The following is an 18845-nucleotide window of genomic DNA, read 5'->3' as shown; positions in this document are numbered from 1 at the left end:
TTTGCAGACATTTGAAGAGACTTCACATTGTGCTATCAGGGATGTTCCGAAAGCTAGTATGTTCTTCTCTTCCTCTTTTTTTTTTTTTTCAACTGGAATGTTTACATACCCTTCAGGGCAGTGTTAAACAGCAAAAGCAAATTGGCTTTTTACTTTCAAATCAATATTTGTATAATTATATAGCCAAATGGAATTGTAGGTCTAGACATCTGTAATATTAATCTACATCTACTGGAGCATATTACAGCAGTTACATTTGAATCTGCTGTTTAACATCTCTCTGGTGCAGCAATGCGTGACTGTAAAGGAAGCTGTTTTTGTTTTATAGCTATAACTGTCCTGGTGCGTGACAGCTGCCTCAAAGGTATCCCCCTTTGATTGCCTTCTGTTCAGGAGCTTTCAGTGTTAGTGTTACATCTGGAGCCAGGTGACTAATGAGTTACATATTCCATAGCAGATGCCACTGGCTAAGCCAAAAGTAAGTGGCCTATCGAAATAGGAATTGCTACCCACAAAGTTCTCATCAGAGTGATAAATATATCCAAGATCTGCACCCGGTTATTTTCAGCTGGATTTGCCCATAGTTCAGCTAGTTCCTTAATTATGAATTTCAAATAAAGCTAACCGTAGGACTCATTTATTAGAGCAATTATACTGTTTGGTGCTTGAATTATTAAAGATTCCCCCTTTCCTCAGAATTTATCCAGTTGGCGAAGGACTTTGAGGATTTCCGTAAAAAGTGGCAGAGGACTGACCATGAGCTGGGGAAATACAAGGATCTTTTGATGAAAGCAGAGACTGAGCGAAGTGCTCTGGACGTTAAGCTGAAGCATGCACGTAATCAGGTGGACGTAGAGATCAAACGGAGACAGAGAGCTGAGGCTGACTGCGAAAAACTGGTGTGTATTGTTTTCCATGCTAGAACAGTGATGATGCGGGAGGGGGAAAGCATTGTCTGACAGTTTCCACTTGCCAAATATACCTAGTTTCTTCTTCCACATTAAAGAACTGAAAGTGACCTGTTCTTTAACAGCTTGCCCATGAATAGAGCTGAAATTGCAGACTAGGAATCTTGTTCTTCGTAATTTGAAATTTAAATGTTTTTGTCATTTAGACTTGAAACTATTACTTAACAGACAGATTTCAAATGAGAACTTAAAGAATCAGAGGAAAAGGAAGGGAGGGAGATCCTAACATACTTGATCTGTCACAAGATATTAGCCATCCTTCATTGTTTATTTTAAGTGCTACCCGGAATATCCATCCTTATATGAGTAGCTGGTACTTTGTCATTCATACAGGCAAAACAACTGTGACTCTTTTCATCACCGCTCTCTAATTCAGAGTAAAAGGTTAGATGTATTCAACCAGTTGAGCAATGTGACTGACACAGAACACTACCATTTTTATGTGTCAGGATGGGTCATAGTGCAAAAGAAAGCCTTTACTGGGAGGGACTAATCCATCTTGGTATACAGTGTTAGATGCCTCAGTAAACTCAAATTGTCTGGTTCCAGTGCTTTATAGCTTTGTATCCATTTTAATGCATTTTGCTCCACTACTTAGAGAGGTGGGTGGCTGCTTTGATCCGTAGAAGCCAATATTTGTTCTGATAAAATGACACTAAAGTGTTTTTGCTATGTGAAATCTATTTTGGGACTCTCATTTTGCATTATTCTTCTCTTGGATTACCAGGTTAATCCAAAAGTCTTCTAGCAGAAACTTCGCTATTCTAGATGTAGTTCATTTTGCCAGTCAGAAATCAGAGACACAATCTGGGTTTGATGTGAATTAATATGCTATTGGTGTAGCAGCCTTCCTAAAGGCCTATTTGCATAATGCTGTATTTTAATGTCTTCTGGTCTGCCCGTCCCATAAATTTGAGGTGAAGCTTTCTCCCCTGGCTAGTTATGATGCTTTACTCTGCTTTGGTCTGTAGGAACGACAGATTCAGCTGATTCGAGAGATGCTCATGTGTGACACATCTGGCAGCATTCAACTAAGCGAGGAGCAAAAATCAGCTCTGGCTTTTCTCAACAGAGGCCAACCATCCAGCAGCAATGCTGGGAACAAAAGGTGGAGGAACTGCATCTGTTGTTATCCGATCACAAGCAACACAGCTGTCAGATATTCTTGTTATCTGAATTCTTAAATATACTGCTTCTAGAATGTGTGCTTAAAAAGGCAGAAAAAGATTTTGAGGGGAAGAGTAGGTGGGGAATAAAGGCACAGGGACGTCCCTATTTATTTTATTTTATTTTTAAATCTTTCCTAAGGATGTTGTTTTGCCATGGATAAAATTTTGATATTGGTGCTAAATTGTGCATCAATAACTAATCCTGCGCATTGCTAAGAAACCCAAAGGTGAAAGTGGCAGTTCAGCAATACTTTCAGTGTTTACTCTCCAGAGAGCTCTTATAGCTCTTCTGGTTTAGAAAGGCCTCTATGAGCCAAGACGAGACAATAATTTTGGTTCCACTGCACCACTGTTTAAAATAGTCTCAACCAGGCTTTGAATTTAACATCCCCAGTACAATACGTAGGGAAAGGTCAGCTATTTGTTTTGTTGCCTGGTTGTTTTATGGGGAATCTTTATAACTAAGAAGACGTACAGGCTTAATTTCTTAAAAAGTCAGTGCTGGGTAATACTCTCGTTTGTAGAAACTAGCATAGTTGGGATCTAATTAAACTTCATTCCCTTGATTTTGTGAATTTTGAGTAACCTGTAATACAAACTCAATAGAGAATAGCACCCATAACCCTGACTAACTTTCAACTGCTGTTATAAGGTCTTTGCTGAAAAAGCAACTGTGCTGCACCTGTACTCATGCACACACACTCCTCCGTGGAAACCATACAAAGTAGCCTACCACAGGGTTTGAGATTGTAGTTGTCTCTATAGTGAAGATTTTGCTATGAAATTAACTACCTGACCAGTAGGACTTGTTCTGAATGTTGGTGAATTTTACATTCCACGGTCTACTATGTCTAACATTGTATTGTTTCACTGATCTAGACTATCAACCATTGATGAATCTGGTTCCATTTTATCAGATATCAGCTTTGACAAGACTGATGAATCACTGGTAATAAACATTTGATCTCTGAGAATTACCTACTTTTCTTACCTCTGCTTCCCCAGAAATATCTCTCCTGTCCTCTCTTCTGAACATCTTATATTACTATTTTATTAGCTGATGTGTTACAGATTCTGAGCTAGCAATTTAAAATGTAAATCCACATGAGCTATAAGAGACTGGCTTTTGTATTAGTTTCTGAAGTGAGAATATAGAATTCAGAATTTGGCATGAGTTGAGTTCATTTAATAGATCTCTGTGTGCCACTTGTACTAATTGATTATATTTTGACGTATTAAAGCCCAGCTAGTAATGAAAATATTAGCAAGACTGTATGTCGGCAGCGTTTATTTGCCGCTCTTAAATAGATTTGTGCCTTATTTCTGAATTAGTTTGGTTCTTGGGGAAAGCATAGTCGTACTTCACAATTAGAAGGAAACCAAGGTTTTGGGATTTCACCCAGAAAAGTGTGATTAGAGTTTCTAGGCACTATATAATGCTTTCATCAACAATGGTTAACATGTTAAACTATTTGTTGCCCTGCTTTTATGGGGCGGCACACTTCTTTTTATTTATAGTGATGCTTCTGCATAAAAGGTCATCTCCTGATACAGTCTTTAATATAGTTCATTGATTTGTACATCTTTTCTGTTGCTAGCTGAAAACTAGCAAACAAAGCAAATCAGGATGTTTTTGGTGACTGGTTTTCTGATATAGCAAAACAAGTGACAACTACTTATTACGTGGCTAGGAGTTTTCTGTTCAAATTCAGTATTTGACCAGGGAAAATATGGCCATTTTATAGATAAAAATATTAGGCATCGTCTTTTTCTTTTTTTTTTTTTTTTTTTTTTTTTTGAGACGGAGTCTCGCTCTGTCGCCCAGGCTGGAGTGCAGTGGCCGGATCTCAGCTCACTGCAAGCTCCGCCTCCCGGGTTCACGCCATTCTCCTGCCTCAGCCTCCCGAGTAGCTGGGACTACAGGCGCCCGCCACTTCGCCCGGCTATTTTTTTGTATTTTTTAGTAGAGACGGGGTTTCACCATGTTAGCCAGGATGGTCTCGATCTCCTGACCTTGTGATCCGCCCGTCTCGGCCTCCCAAAGTGCTGGGATTACAGGCTTGAGCCACCGTGCCCGGCCGGCATCGTCTTTTTCAAATAGGGAATGATATAGTGGAGGTCTCGAATATATAATAAAACTAGATCATATTATCAGTTGATTTTTGAGCTAGACCTACGTATGATATGATATTTGTTGTAACTGAAGCTGAATCAAACAACCAGTAACTACATTACTGGACCATGAATTGGGGAAGTTAAATTTATTTAGCTAAGCTATTATTTGCTGTATACCACTATTTCTAGATACTGTTTTCAGGGATAATCAGGAGTAAGGAAATCACAGGTAACTACTAAAATGAATGCAAATAGTTAAAATAGGTGAATTGAAATGTGACCACAATAAAAGACAAATAGTTCTTTAGTGGTGAACATGTTTTCGGGCCCAAGTTCCTAAACTGTAGAACTTTTTAAGTGGCCACGTTATGCAGAGTATCTGATTAGACAATGGCAGTTCCTTGGGGGCAAGAATCACATCTAACACGATCAGTATAGTGCCTAACATTCTGTAAGTTTTAAAACTAATTACAAAAATAATCAGAAATAAAGGATCAGCCACCGGAAATAATCACGGCAGAAGTTGATTCTTTAACCTTTTCTTGCCTCTGTGGTATTGATTCCTGATTTTATAATAATAGCTTCAATTTTTGAAAGAAAGCACATTAACTTACTATAGCTCTATAGCTCAAACACTTGAGACCTTCCCTTCTTTAACTCTCCCCGAATTGTACATTAGGTAGCCTGACTGACGAAGCCTTTAAAGTTCTCTGTAAATTTATTTGTACAGGGTTTAGGGAAGGCCTAACCAAAAAAAGAAATTAATACAGTGTAATTGTCAACAGGATTGGGACTCTTCTTTGGTGAAGACTTTCAAACTGAAGAAGAGAGAAAAGAGGGTATGTATGGTTTGTTTAGTCTTTTTTGTAAACATAGTATTAATAGAGTTATTTTTGCAAATTTTGCCATAATACTGCATTCCTGACATGTTGCCCTAGCCATTGTTAAGCACATAGTACAAATGAATTCATGCTGTGGAGACAGTATTGCTATTCTCTTTTTTTTGAGATGGAGTTTTGCTCTTGTTGCGCAGGCTGAAGTGCAATGGCGCAATCTCGGCTGACTGCAACCTCCGCCTCCTGGGTTCCAGCAATTCTCCTGCCTTGGCCTCCCAAGCAGCTAGGATTGCAGGTGCCCGCCACCACGCCCAGCTAATTTTTGTATTTTTAGTAGAAATGGGGTTTCACCGTGTTGGCCAGGCTGGTCTCGAACTCCTGACCTCAGGTGATCCACCTGCCTTGACCTCCCAAAGTGCTGGGATTACAGGCGTGAGCCACTGCTCCCAACCAGTATTGGTACTCTTTGAAGTAGTAACTTAGGACAGGATCTTGTCCATTTCACTGTTTAGGCTGCATTTCAATTCATTCATACAGTGGAAAAGGATAAACTTAAGTTTGTTTTGAATTGTCATATGAATTTTTACACAGAACTTTTGTGCTCTAATATAAGCTTCAGATGAAATGCATGTATAATGGGATATATAGAGATCTATCTGTGTATGCTTGTTTAGGGTACTTAATGTGTTTCCAAGACTTCATGTCCTTAGTTAGGATTACAGCTGTACTTTTTCTGGTAGTGTCATCTAAATTTCTCCACAGCTTGCTCATTTTTTCTAGGGCACTGAGAGCATTTTTGTACAACATATTCTTTTGGAACAGCTTATTCTTCATGTGGAAATAGGCAAAGAGAGAGAGAGCGAGCACATTGTTTGTTATTTACTGTAGCCCTAATCCCTAGGACCTGTATCCAGATTGTCTGACGGAATAATTTTATCTTCTGTGCTTCAGTTCTGCTTGGCACTAAAGTTACGGGTCTTTGTCTCCTTTTTAGCGCTCTAGTAGCCGACAGTTTGTTGATGGTCCCCCTGGACCTGTAAAGAAAACTCGTTCCATTGGCTCCACAGTAGACCAGGTAAGAATAGTCAGGCCAAGATAACAGAGATTACAGGCCCCAAGCATTAAAACTCCTCTGAGTCAGCATTGCAGCATTGTTTTGAGAGAGATGATGTTTGGTTACAGTTTTTGTTTGTTTTTTTTGAGAGAGTTTTGTTCTTGTTGCCCAGGCTGGAGTGCAATGGCGTGATCTTGGCTCACTGTAACCTCCGCCTCCCAGTTCAAGTGATTCTCTTGTCTCAGCCTCCCAGGTAGCTGGGATAACAGGCGCATGCCACCACGCCTGGCTAATTTTTGTGTTTTTAGTAGACAGGGGGTTTCATCATATTGGTCAGGCTGGGCTTGAGCTCCTGACCTAAGGTGATCCGCCCGCCTCAGCCTCCCAAAGTGCTGGGATTACAGGCGTGAGCCTCCGCGCCTGGCTTTGGTTAAAGTTTTTCTATGCAGTAGAATCCTTATCCATGTGAATGGAATTACTCTGATTAAGTAAATAACTGTCAGAGTGAGTCTTAGTTGCTTGAATATATGCCCCCATCACCTATGTTTATCTTCTTAAGTATGAGATTTCTTTATTTTTACTTTTTAAAGTAGAGGGAGAGTCTCTCCTTGCTGCCCAGGATGGTCTCGAACTGCTGGGCTCACGTGATGTTCCCCACCTCGGCCTCCCAAAATGCTGGGATTACAGGCATGAGCCACTGCACCCAGCCAAACATGAGATTTCAACATAAGAATGTTTCAGGTCGGGCGTGGTGGCTCACACCTGTAATCCCTGCACTTTGGGAGGCCTAGGCAGGTGGATGATCACCTGAGGTCAGGAGTTCGAGACCAGCCTGGTCAACATGGCGAAACCCCGTCTCTACTAAAAATACAAAAATCAGTCGGCCAGGCACGGTGGCTCACGCCTGTAATCCCAGCACTTTAGGAGGCCGAGGTGGGTGGATCACGAGGTCAGGAGATCGAGACCATCCTGGCTAACATGGTGAAACCCCGTCTCTACTAAAACTACAAAAAATTAACTGGGCGTGGTGGCGGACGCCTGTAGTCCCAGCTACTCGGGAGGCTGAGGCAGGAGAATGGCATGAACCTGGGAGGTGGAACTTGCAGTGAGCTGATATTGGGCCACTGTTCTCCAGCCTGGGTGATAGAGCGAGACTCCGTCTCAAAAAAAAAAAAAAAAAATCAGTCAGGTGTGGTGGCACACACTTGTAATCACAGCTACTCAGGAGGCTGAGGCAGGAGAATCCCTTGAACCTGGGAGGTGGAGGTTGCAGTGAGCCGAGATTGTGCCACTGTGCACCAGCCTGGGCGATAGAGTGAAAAAAAAAAAGAGTTTCAGACTGGGGTCTTAAGTCTTGGCTAAGACTAAGGAATTTTTAACCTGCTCCAAAATACCCTATAGTAGAAGGTGAGTTAGATGCTTTGTTTGTCTTTCTCTCATTACTACTTTTGTTGCAGGGGAATGAATCCATAGTTGCAAAAACTACAGTGACTGTTCCCAATGATGGTGGGCCCATCGAAGCTGTGTCCACTATTGAGACTGTGCCATATTGGACCAGGAGCCGAAGGAAAACAGGTCCATTGAATTTGTGACTAAACTGGCCTGTGTAAAACAGCTAGTAAAATTTTGGAGAGTTGGTTTCTTAGAACCCTCCTGAGGCAGGGATTGGATGTATTGGGTAGTTTCTTACTGCTGCATACCGAGGACCAGATAACTGCTTGTATCATGCTTTACCTTTGAATTGCTAGCCCACTTGCATAACTTTAGTTTTTCTTGAAACTATTTTTTTACATAGCCATTAGTACTCACTTTTGGCTATGATGACAGATTACTGTTTATCTCCCAATTAAAATTGGAGCTAAAATTTAGAAGCAGCAAAATACTTAAGAAACAAAGCTTAAAAGTTGCTTGTTTTCTAGGTACTTTACAACCTTGGAACAGTGACTCCACCCTGAACAGCAGGCAGCTGGAGCCAAGAACTGAGACAGACAGTGTGGGCACGCCACAGAGTAATGGAGGGATGCGCCTGCATGACTTTGTTTCTAAGACGGTAAGTCTGTGATTGTTCGTTTTGTTTTAGGTATGTTTTAATTTTTTAATTGTGAAAGTAATAAATACCAGGAATAAAGTTAAATACTTTAGTGTTATAAAGTTAAATGTCAAATTTCCTTCCTCATTCCAATTTTACTCTCCAGAAGTAACTATTGGTTACAGAGGTAAGTTTCTTTCCATTCTGTGAGTAATACTAAATTAAAGAGACCAACCTTTTCTGAAGCAATTGTTAGTGCTTTTTTTTTTTTTTTTTTGAGACAGAGTCTTACTCTGTCACCCAGGCTGGAGTGCAGTGGTGTGATCATAGCTCACTGTAGCCTTAACCTCCCAGTCTCAAGCAATCCTCCCGCCTCAGCTCCTGAGTAGTTGGGATACAGATGTGTGCCACCATGCCCGGCTAATTTTTAAATTTTTTGTAGAGACCTGGTCTTGCTATGTTGCCCAGGCTGGTCTCGAACTCCTGGGCTCAAGTGCTCCCCCTGCCTCAGCTCCCCAAGTGCTGGGATTACAGGCATGAGCTACCGTGCCTGGCCGATTGTTAGTACTTTTTAGTGACACATGTTTACATTTTTTCTTGAATATATCACCTAAGATTTTCAAAATGTTTTGCTTTTGTACCATTTGATTTCCTTATGAAAATCCAAGCAAATTAACTGAGGCTCAGAGGAGTTGACATTTTTGAGCCACATGATAGTAAGTGACACATTTAACATCCAGGTTTTCTTTTTTTCTTTTTTTTCATTTGAGACGGAGTATCACTCTGTTGCCCAGGCTGGAGTGTAGTGGCGTGATTTCGGCTCACTGCAACCTCTGCCTCCTGGGTTAAAATGATCCTCCTGCCTCAGCCTCCCAAGTAGCTGGGATTACAGGCGCCCGCCACCATGCCTGGCCAAATTTTTGTACTTTTAGTAGAGATGGGATTTCACCACGTTGGCCAGGCTGGTCTCGAACTCCTGACCTCAGGTGATCCTCCCGCTTTAGCCTCCCAAAGTGCTGGGATTACAGGCATGAGCTACCATGCCTTGCCAACATCCAACATCCAGGTTTTCTGCTCTTTGTAAACAAGTTCTTTCCACTACCTCACACTGCTGCCTTCCAGCTGGATGACCTTAAACGAGTTACTTAAACTCTTTTTGCTTCTGTTTCCTCATCTTAAAATGAAGAAAACAAAACCTATCTTATGGGATTACTGTGAGAATTACATATGTAAATATGTGTAAAGGGCTTAGAAAATTTTTTGGCACATACTAAGTGCTCAATAAATGTTAGTTGATTATGGCTGGGAGCAGTGGCTCATGTCTGTAATCCCAGCACTTAGGGAGACTGAGGCAGGTGGATCACCTGAGGTCGGAAGTTCGAGACCAGCCTGACCAACGTGGAGAAACCCTGTCTCTACTAACAATATAAAAATTAACCGGGCGTGGTGGTGCATGCCTGTAATCCCAGCTGCTTGGGAGGCTAAGGCAGGAGAATCGCTTGAACCCGGGAGGTGGAGGTTGCAGTGAGCCAATCTCCATCACACCATTGCACTCCAGCCTGGGCAACAAGAGTGAAACTCTGTCTCAAAAAAAGACAGAAAAAGGCCAGGCCCAGTGGCTCACGCCTGTAATCCTAGCACTTTGGGAGGCCGAGGTGGGTGAATCACAAGGTCAGGAGTTCAAGACCAGCCTGGCCAACATGGTGAAACCCCGTCTCTACTAAAAATACAAAAGATTAGCTGGGCGTAGTGGTGGGCACCTGTAATCCCAGTTACTTGAATGGCTGAGGCAGGAGAATCGCTTGAACCCGGGAGGCGGAGGTTGCAGTGAGCTGAGATTGCACAACTGCACTCCAGCCTGGTTGACAGAGTGAGACTCAGTCTCAAAAAAAAAAAAAAAAAAAAAAAAAGTTGATTATGATGATAATTTTCTAATTCATATCACTCTGTTTCTTCTGCTCTGTTTTATCCCAGGTTATTAAACCTGAATCCTGTGTTCCATGTGGAAAGCGAATAAAATTTGGCAAATTATCTCTGAAGTGCCGAGACTGTCGTGTGGTCTCTCATCCAGAATGTCGGGACCGCTGTCCCCTTCCCTGCATTCCTACCCTGATAGGAACACCTGTCAAGATTGGAGAGGTATGACTTATATGAGCCGTCATTGTTTTACGGCCTCTTTATTCGCCTTTCAAAGGCTTAGTATCAGTTTTTGTTCTAAAATTAATGATCTCAAATATATTTCTTTCCACAAACAATGAATAGAATTGTAAGATATTTACTTGAAGAGTCCTATTTGGGTTTGTCTGTCTAATACCTTTCTAAACCAAACTTCTTTGCCCTCCCCTTTTTCCTCTTCCCTGCTTCTCCTTTCCTCCTCTTCTCCCTTCCTTCCTCCCCTTCATCCCATTTTGGAAAATTTCAGACATATATCAAACTAAAGAGATTAGTGTAACTAACCCCTGGTTCTTATCATTTAACTTCCATGACTACTAACTTGTGTCCATTCTCTCTTTTTTTTTTTTCTCCTCTGCTGCCTAGGCTGGAGTGCACTGGCACGATCTCAGCTCACTGCAACCTCTGCCCCCTTGGGCTCAAGTGATTCTCTTGCCTCAGCCTCCCAAGTAGCTGGAATTACAGACATGTACCACCACCATGCCCGGCTAATTTTTTTTGGTTGTATTTTTAGTAGAGACGGGGTTTCACCATGTTGGCCAGGCTGGTCTCAAGCTCCTGACTTCAAGTGATCCGCCCACCTCAGCCTCTCAAAGTGCTGGGACTACAGGCATGAGCCACCGTGCCCGGCCATGTCCATTCTTTTTTTAATGTCTCTTTTTTTTGAGACAGAGTTTCCATGTTGCCCAGGCTGGAGTGTGGTATTGCAACTTTGACTCACTGCAGCCTCTGTCTCCTGGGCTCAAGTGATTCTCATGCCTCAGCCTCCCAAGTTGCTGGGACTGCAGGCGTGTGCTACCATGCTCAACTAATTTTTTCGTATTTTTAGTAGAGATGGGGTTTTGCCATGTTGGCCAGGCTGGTCTTGAACTCCTGACTTCAAGTGATCTGCCTGCCTTGGCCTCTTAAAGTGTTGGGATTCTAAGTGTGAGCCACGGCACCCAGCCTTTATGTCTGTTCTTGATTTATCAATACTGTCGTTGCCTCTTCCTAACTCTGTCCAATGAATTACTTGGAAGCAAATCTCAGCTATCATATAATTTTATCTGTGATAAAATTATCTTTTTATTCTTGCTTTTATGTTAGACATACTTCATAATAGGGTATCAAGATTAAGTTGCTTATTTCCAAATATTTAACCAGTTTAATCCAAACTGATTAAATCCATTAAGAAATTATTTATTGCCAGGCGCGGTAGCTCAAGCCTGTAATCCCAGCACTTTGGGAGGCTGAGACGGGCGGATCACGAGGTCAGGAGATCGAGACCATCCTGGCTAACATGGTGAAACCCCGTCTCTACTAAAAAATACAAAAAACTAGCCGGGCGAGGTGGCGGGCGCCTGTAGTCCCAGCTACTCGGGAGGCTGAGGCAGGAGAATGGCGTGAACCCGGGAGGCGGAGCTTGCAGTGAGCTGAGATCCGGCCATTGCACTCCAGCCCGGGCAACAGAGCGAGACTCCGTCTCAAAAAAAAAAAAAAAAAAAAAGAAATTATTTATTGCTGAGCATGGTAGCTCATGCCTGTAATCTCAGCACTTTGGGAGGCTGAGGCAGGAAAATCACTTGAGCCTAAGAGTTTGAGACCAGCCTGGACAACAAAGCAAGATTCCATCTCTACAAAGAATAAATAAATAAGTTAGCCAGATTAGTGGTGTATGCCTGTGTTTATAGCTCCTCAGGGAGATAGGTTGGACTATTGCTTAAGGTGGGGAGGTTGAAACTGCAGTGAGCCATGATTACACCACTGCACTCCAGCCTAGGGAATAGAGCAAGACCCTATCTCGAAAAAAAAAAAATTTTATTATGTAAGCAACATTAGCAAGAATCAAAATGACTACCTTCCTACCTACTCTTCAGCAAATCAAATGTTATTTTCCCCTAATCCTACAAGTTCTTATCCATGCCTGTACTTTTTTTGGTGGTTGTTGTTGTTTTTTTTTTTTTTTTTTTTTTTGAGAGGATGTTTTGCTCTTGTTGCCCAGGCTGGAGTGCAATGGCGCAATCTCAGCTCACCGCAACCTCCACCTCCTGGGTTCAAGCGATTCTCCTGCCTCAGTCTCCCTGGGATTACAGGCATGTGCCACCACGCCTGGCTGATTTTGTATTTTTAGTAGAGACAGGGTTTCTCCATGTTGGTCAGGCTGGTCTCGAACTCCTGACCTCAGGTGATCTGCCCACCTCGGCCTCCTACAGTGCTGGGATTACAGGTGTGAGCTACCGCATCTGGCCACCTGTACATTTTTTTTTACACATGTTCTGTACTCTAATATAGAACCATGGAGTTCTCCCCTACAGGTAGGTTTGTGTCATGATCAACTGTGATAAGATGTGTTAAGTAATTTTTTTTACTGAGGATAATGAAAGTATAAAAAATTATTTTTCTCTTATTCCAGATTTCTTCTCTTAGAAAAAAAAATCCGTTTAGAGTAATAAATTATTTTATATTAAAGGCTATACCTGTAACTTCATTATTGCTTTTTTCTGCTGTCCTTGAGTGGATGAGAAGGAGGTAGTTATAGCTGGTGGTCTTATTCCTTGTTCACATAAGAGTGTGGTATATATGAAAGAGAAAAAAAAAAGTGTGGTATATATGATAATAAATCAGTCCTGGCATGGAGGTAGGAAAAATAATTGATAGTCTCTGTTTTAATATATGCTTTGGGAATAGGAATTTAAAAGTAGACATGATGTCCCAGTCTGAGAATAAGATTGGAGGTGGTTCTTCACATGTCGTCTTCATCTGTTGGTCTACATGGTGTAAATAATAATTTAAAACTCTTTTTTTCCAGGGAATGCTGGCAGACTTTGTGTCCCAGACTTCTCCAATGATCCCCTCCATTGTTGTGCATTGTGTAAATGAGATTGAGCAAAGAGGTCTGACTGAGGTAAGAGTCAACCGTAGGAGATGGTGAATTTGTTATTTGTGTTAATTAGGAGGTTTTTAAATAAAAATGTCATTTTGATAATAGACAGGCCTGTATAGGATCTCCGGCTGTGACCGCACAGTAAAAGAGCTGAAAGAGAAATTCCTCAGAGTGAAAACTGTACCCCTCCTCAGCAAAGTGGATGATATCCATGCTGTCTGTAGCCTTCTAAAAGACTTTCTTCGAAACCTCAAAGAACCTCTTCTGACCTTTCGCCTAAACAAAGCCTTTATGGAAGCAGCAGGTAAGGGCAGATGTAACATTTGAATATGAATTCCTCCACGGCAGTAGTTTTCTTACTCTTTTTATTTTTTTATTTGTTTTTTATTTTTTTAGACAGAGTCTCACTCTGTCGCTCAGGCTGAAGTCAGTGGTGTGATCTAGGCTCACTGCAACCTCTGTCTCCCAGGTTCAAGCGATTCTCCTGCCTCAGCCTCCTGAGTAGCTGGGATTACAGGCGTGTGACGTCACGCCCGGCTAATTTTTTGTATTTTTAGTAGAGACGGGGTTTCACCCTGTTAGCCAGGATGGTCTCGATCTCCTGACCCTGTGATTCGCCCGCCTCAGCCTCCCAAAGTGCTGCGATTACAGGCGTGAGCTACCGTGCCGGGCCTCTTTTTTGTTTGTTTGTTTGTTTGTTTGTTTAAGACGGTGTCTCTGCTGCCCTGGCTGGAGTGCAGTGGTACTATCTCAGTTCACTGTAACCTCCGCCTCCTGGGTTCAAGAGATTCTCCTGCCTCAACCTCCTGAGTAGCTGAGATTACAGGCACACACCACCACGCCCAGGTAATTTTTTGTATTTTTAGTGGAAACGGGACTTCACCATGTTAGCCAGGCTGGTTTCAAACTCCTGACCTCAGGTGATCCACCCACCTCGGCCTCCCAAAGTGCTGGGATTACAGGCATGAGCCACCACTCCTGGCCACCTTACTCTTTTTATTAGCTCCTGCCTAGTACAGTGCCTGAAACATAGTAGGTGCTCAAGTAGTTTGATGGATGGGTAACTGTATGCGTGTCACCTTTGCCTGTCCTCTTCCTTTCTCATTACGTTATTATGCACAGTGCTCTTCCTTTCTTTCCTTCCTCTCCAGTTAGGCTGGAGCTTTTTCAGTTCTTAGACTATACCAATCTTACTCCCTACTGTAAAGCCTTCACATTTGTTGTCTCAGCCTGAATGCTCTTACATTAGATACTGTATGGTTTGCTCCTTTATTTCTTTCATATTTCTCTTCATATACCTTGTCCCCAGAAACACCTTTTCTGACAACCTTATCTAGATTAACGGCTCTCATTTCTTTCTAGCTTCTTGCCTGCCTTGTTTCTTCATTTATGTATGACTCTACCTGATAGGTATTTGCTTTTTGACTGACTCCACCAATAGTATGTAGGTTACATAAGGTAAGGGCTTTATTTACTTCTCCTTTATCCTTGGCACTTGTACCTGGCACATCCTAGGCCCTTAAATATGTTTTATGAATGAATACTTTCTTGGTAATTGTAGTCACTGCAATTGTATGCCTGTCTTCCTAGCACATCTGTTGCCAACTGCTTTCCCTAACTTCAAAGGCCGATTTTTTAAAAGTTCTGACTTCTAATATTGAGCTGTTGGCCAGTATCCTGCTTGTTAATGAAACCAGAGTCTGATGTAGTCATGAACTAATCAGGAGTTTCAGAAGCTTACTGTATAGATGAGACTTTGTGGTCGATAACTTGGAAGCCCGCTGTCAAGGAAAAGAAGTCTAGGCCTCTTGGTGCTTTCTTTTCAATTACAGAAATCACAGATGAAGACAACAGCATAGCTGCCATGTACCAGGCTGTTGGTGAACTGCCCCAGGCCAACAGGGACACATTAGCTTTCCTCATGATTCACTTGCAGAGGTGAGTACCGCAGAAACTTGTTCTGGGAGTTAGGGAATTTTTTTCCAAGGGGAAGATAATGTGAGTTGAGTGTTTGGGAGTATAAGGGATGAATTGTTTTCTTATAGAATTTATATTTTGGTCTGCATTTAAGCAAGGAGCAAGACTTCTAATTTAATATTCTTTTGCTTAGAGTGGCTCAGAGTCCACATACTAAAATGGATGTTGCCAATCTCGCTAAAGTCTTTGGCCCTACAATAGTGGCCCATGCTGTGCCCAATCCAGACCCAGTAACAATGTTACAGGACATCAAGCGTCAACCCAAGGTAGGCAGGTGCAGGGTGTGTGTGTGTGTGTGTGTGTGTGTGTGTGTGAGAGAGAACTTGTGTAATGTGATAACATAAAAGAAAGTCGAGAAGCCCTGGGCTTTGGAAGTTTGCTAACAGATCTGCTGGCTTTTAGGTGGTTGAGCGCCTGCTTTCCTTGCCCCTGGAGTATTGGAGTCAGTTCATGATGGTAGAGCAAGAGAACATTGACCCCCTACATGTCATTGAAAACTCAAATGCCTTTTCAACACCACAGACACCAGATATTAAAGGTAAGGCCCAAGATGTGCTTCTTCAGGGACTTGGCTCCCTCTTTAGTTTTAGTCATGTGCCCTCTTCCTGCCTTTGCTAGAGCTGTTTGAAAATTCTAACATTAAAGGAAAATTTGTATAATTCTACCATTGTAATTTTTTTTTGCTTTTCCATGTTCTCCTTTCTTTATCCATATGGATGTATGTTTTTTAAATATAGATATAATAGGCTGGGCATGTTGACTCACACCTGTAGTCCCAGCACTTTGGGAAGCCGAGGCAGGCGGATCACAAGGTCAAGGGATTGAGACCATCCTGGCCAACATGGTGAAACCCCATCTCTACTAAAAATACAAAAATTAGCTGGGTGTGGTGGCACGTGCCTGTAATCCCAGCTACCTGGGCTGCTGAGGCACGAGAATCGCTGGAACCCAGGAGGCGGAATTTGCAGTGAGCTCAGATCGCGCCACTGCACTCCAGCCTGGTAACAGTGAGACTCTGTCTCCAAAAAAAAAAGATATAATAATAGTTTAAATATAACCCATTCTTATTTCACTTAGCATGTTGTGAGAACTTTTTCTCATATATAATCTTATTTGCTTAAATGTTCTAGTAGGTATTAACATTATTTTATAATTTTTCATAATTACAAGTAATGCTATAGTCAATATTATATGTATGTATCCTCTTTTCCCTTAATGATAAATTCCCAAGAGTGGGAATCACTGAATTAAATGGCTTAAACATTTTTACAAATCTTGATATGTGTTACCAACTTGATTTCTTAAATTTCTTATAGGCTTTTCCAATTTCTATTGCTAACCAACAATTTGATATGAATAGGCTGGTTTCACTCCAGTCTCACTGTCATTGGAGACCCATTCTTTCATTATTGCAAGTTCCTTCTAAGGAAGCATATTGTTTCTTCTAGTATAGCTAAAAGTCAGATGTTTAGATGTTAGATTTGTGAAGTGTGGAGTTAGAGAATGGCCTAAATCAGGAAGTGTCAGCTATTCATTGAGTTCAAAAGATACACTAGTGTGTTACAGAATGATGACAAAAATGATTTCTGGGACTTTGCTAGATGTCTAACCTTAGCTCTTAAGTGCTTCAGAGGGTAATCAGCTTAAAACTAGCCATCTAAAAAGATACCTTCTTTTTTCCCACCTTTCTTAAAAATATATCTGAACTTTGAAGTGAGTTTACTGGGACCTGTGACCACTCCTGAACATCAGCTTCTCAAGACTCCTTCATCTAGTTCCCTGTCACAGAGAGTCCGTTCCACCCTCACCAAGAACACTCCCAGGTATGCAGAATTGGCCTTCCTAGGAAATAAAAAACACTTGCTTTCTTACACTTCTTATTATATTGAAGCTTATTGAAAGAAAAATTGCATTAGATTTTAGCTAGCGACTAGACTTTATAAAAGGGAACGTGGAGCTATAAGGATTCCTTCTTTAAAAAGGTTCTGAAAGTCTTTACTATTTCCCCGCCCTCATTGTAGGTGACTAAGAGTATCTTGCAAAATAGTTGTCTAGGGTTTCCTACTTATAGTGGGTCATATCAAGTAATATTATAGTTGTTTATTCAACCATTTTTTATAGAATACTTGTCCAGTTCATTCTCTTTTGTAGATTTGGGAGCAAAAGCAAGTCTGCCACTAACCTAGGACGACAAGGCAACTTTTTTGCTTCTCCAATGCTCAAGTGAAGTCACATCTGCCTGTTACTTCCCAACATTGACTGACTATAAGAAAGGACACACCTGTACTCTGCTCTGCAGCCTCCTGTACTCATTACTACTTTTAGCATTCTCCAGGCTTTTACTCAAGTTTAATTGTGCATGATCGTTTTATTAAAACTATGTATACCTTCCCTTCCTTCTCCTCAAGTCACATAATATCAGCACTTTGTGCTGGTCGTTGTTGGGAGCTTTTAGATGAGACATCTTTCCAGGGGTAGAAGGGTTAGTATGGAATTGGTTATGATTCTTTTTGGGGAAGGGGGTTATTGTTCCTTTGGCTTAAAGCCAAATGCTGCTCATAGAATGAACGATCTTTCTCTAGTTTCGTTTAGAACTGATTTCCATGAGACAATGACAGAAACCTTACTTATCTGATAAGATTGGCTTGTCTCAGGGTGGGAAGTGGGAGGGCAGGGCAAATAAAGGATTAGACCAGAGGATTTAGGATGCCTCCTAAGAACCGGAAGTTCTCATTCCCCATTATGAATGGAGCTATAATATGGAGCTTTCATAAAAATGGGATACATTGAGGACAGAACGAGTGATGGGAATATGCATAGCTTTAATTTGGATGATTAGATCTTTAATATTGTTGAGTGGCACAACCTTGTAAATGTGAAAGTACAACTTGTATTTATCTCTAATGTGCCACTGGCTGAACTTTGAGTTCATTTGGGGTCAAAGCCAGTTTTTCTTATAAAATTGAATTCATTCTGATGCTTGACACCCATACCCCCAACCTTGTCCAGTGGAGCCCAACTTCTAAAGGTCAATATGTCCTTTGGCATCCCAACTAACAATAAAGAGTAGGCTATAAGGGAAGATTGTCAATATTTTATGTGGTAAGAAAAGCCACAGTCATTTTTTTCTTTGCACTTTGGATGCTGAAATTTTCCCATGGAACATAGCCACATCTAGATAAATGTGAGCTTTTTCTTCTGTTAAAATTATTCTTAATGTCTGTAAAAATGATTTTTTTCTATAGAATGTTTGACTTCATATTGACCTTTACCTGTAAAACACCTATTTCGGATAATATTTGGAAAAAAAGTAAATAGCTTTTTCAAAATGAACATGAGGCTGGTTTTCTTGTCTTGGAAGGTAATTTTCAATGCCTTTTAGAAAATCATTTCTGGGGCTGGGCATGGTGACTCATGCCTATAATCCCAGCACTTTGGGAGGCCAAGATGGGTGGATCACCTGAGGTCAAGAGTTTGAGATATGGCCAAACCCTGTCTCTACAAAAAATACAAAATTAGCCGGGCGTGGTGGCACACACCCGTGATCCCAGCTACTCAGGAAGCTGATGTGGGAAAATTGAGCCTGGGAGGCGGAGGTTGCAGTGAGCTGAGATCGTGCCACTGCACTCCAGCCTGGGTGACAGAGTGTGAGACCCTGTCTC

At 41.5% G+C, this 18845-nt stretch overlaps 1 protein-coding gene across 6 annotated transcripts in view; it reads left to right on the top strand.

The window, feature by feature from the left end:
- Positions 1-18516, top strand: part of RACGAP1 (Rac GTPase activating protein 1) — a 36306-nt gene extending 17790 nt beyond the window's left edge. For all 6 annotated transcript variants that reach the window (XM_009180707.3, XM_021922316.2, XM_009180704.3 and 3 more), the window contains 15 exons: positions 697-899; positions 1940-2076; positions 3017-3086; positions 5038-5091; positions 6083-6163; positions 7600-7717; positions 8062-8192; positions 10146-10310; positions 13132-13227; positions 13312-13510; positions 15039-15144; positions 15317-15449; positions 15586-15721; positions 16898-17006; positions 17335-18516. In XM_009180707.3, the coding sequence (XP_009178971.1) occupies positions 786-899; positions 1940-2076; positions 3017-3086; positions 5038-5091; positions 6083-6163; positions 7600-7717; positions 8062-8192; positions 10146-10310; positions 13132-13227; positions 13312-13510; positions 15039-15144; positions 15317-15449; positions 15586-15721; positions 16898-17006; positions 17335-17410 (1725 nt within the window). In that variant the 5' untranslated portion in view covers positions 697-785 and the 3' untranslated portion in view covers positions 17411-18516. The remainder of the gene's footprint in view (positions 1-696; positions 900-1939; positions 2077-3016; positions 3087-5037; positions 5092-6082; positions 6164-7599; positions 7718-8061; positions 8193-10145; positions 10311-13131; positions 13228-13311; positions 13511-15038; positions 15145-15316; positions 15450-15585; positions 15722-16897; positions 17007-17334) is intronic.
- The last annotated feature ends 329 nt before the right edge of the window (positions 18517-18845 follow it).

This window comes from Papio anubis, chromosome 9 (genome assembly GCF_008728515.1).
Source record: "Papio anubis isolate 15944 chromosome 9, Panubis1.0, whole genome shotgun sequence".
Lineage (NCBI taxonomy): Eukaryota > Metazoa > Chordata > Mammalia > Primates > Cercopithecidae > Papio > Papio anubis.
This window is presented reverse-complemented; position numbering and strand designations above follow the sequence as displayed.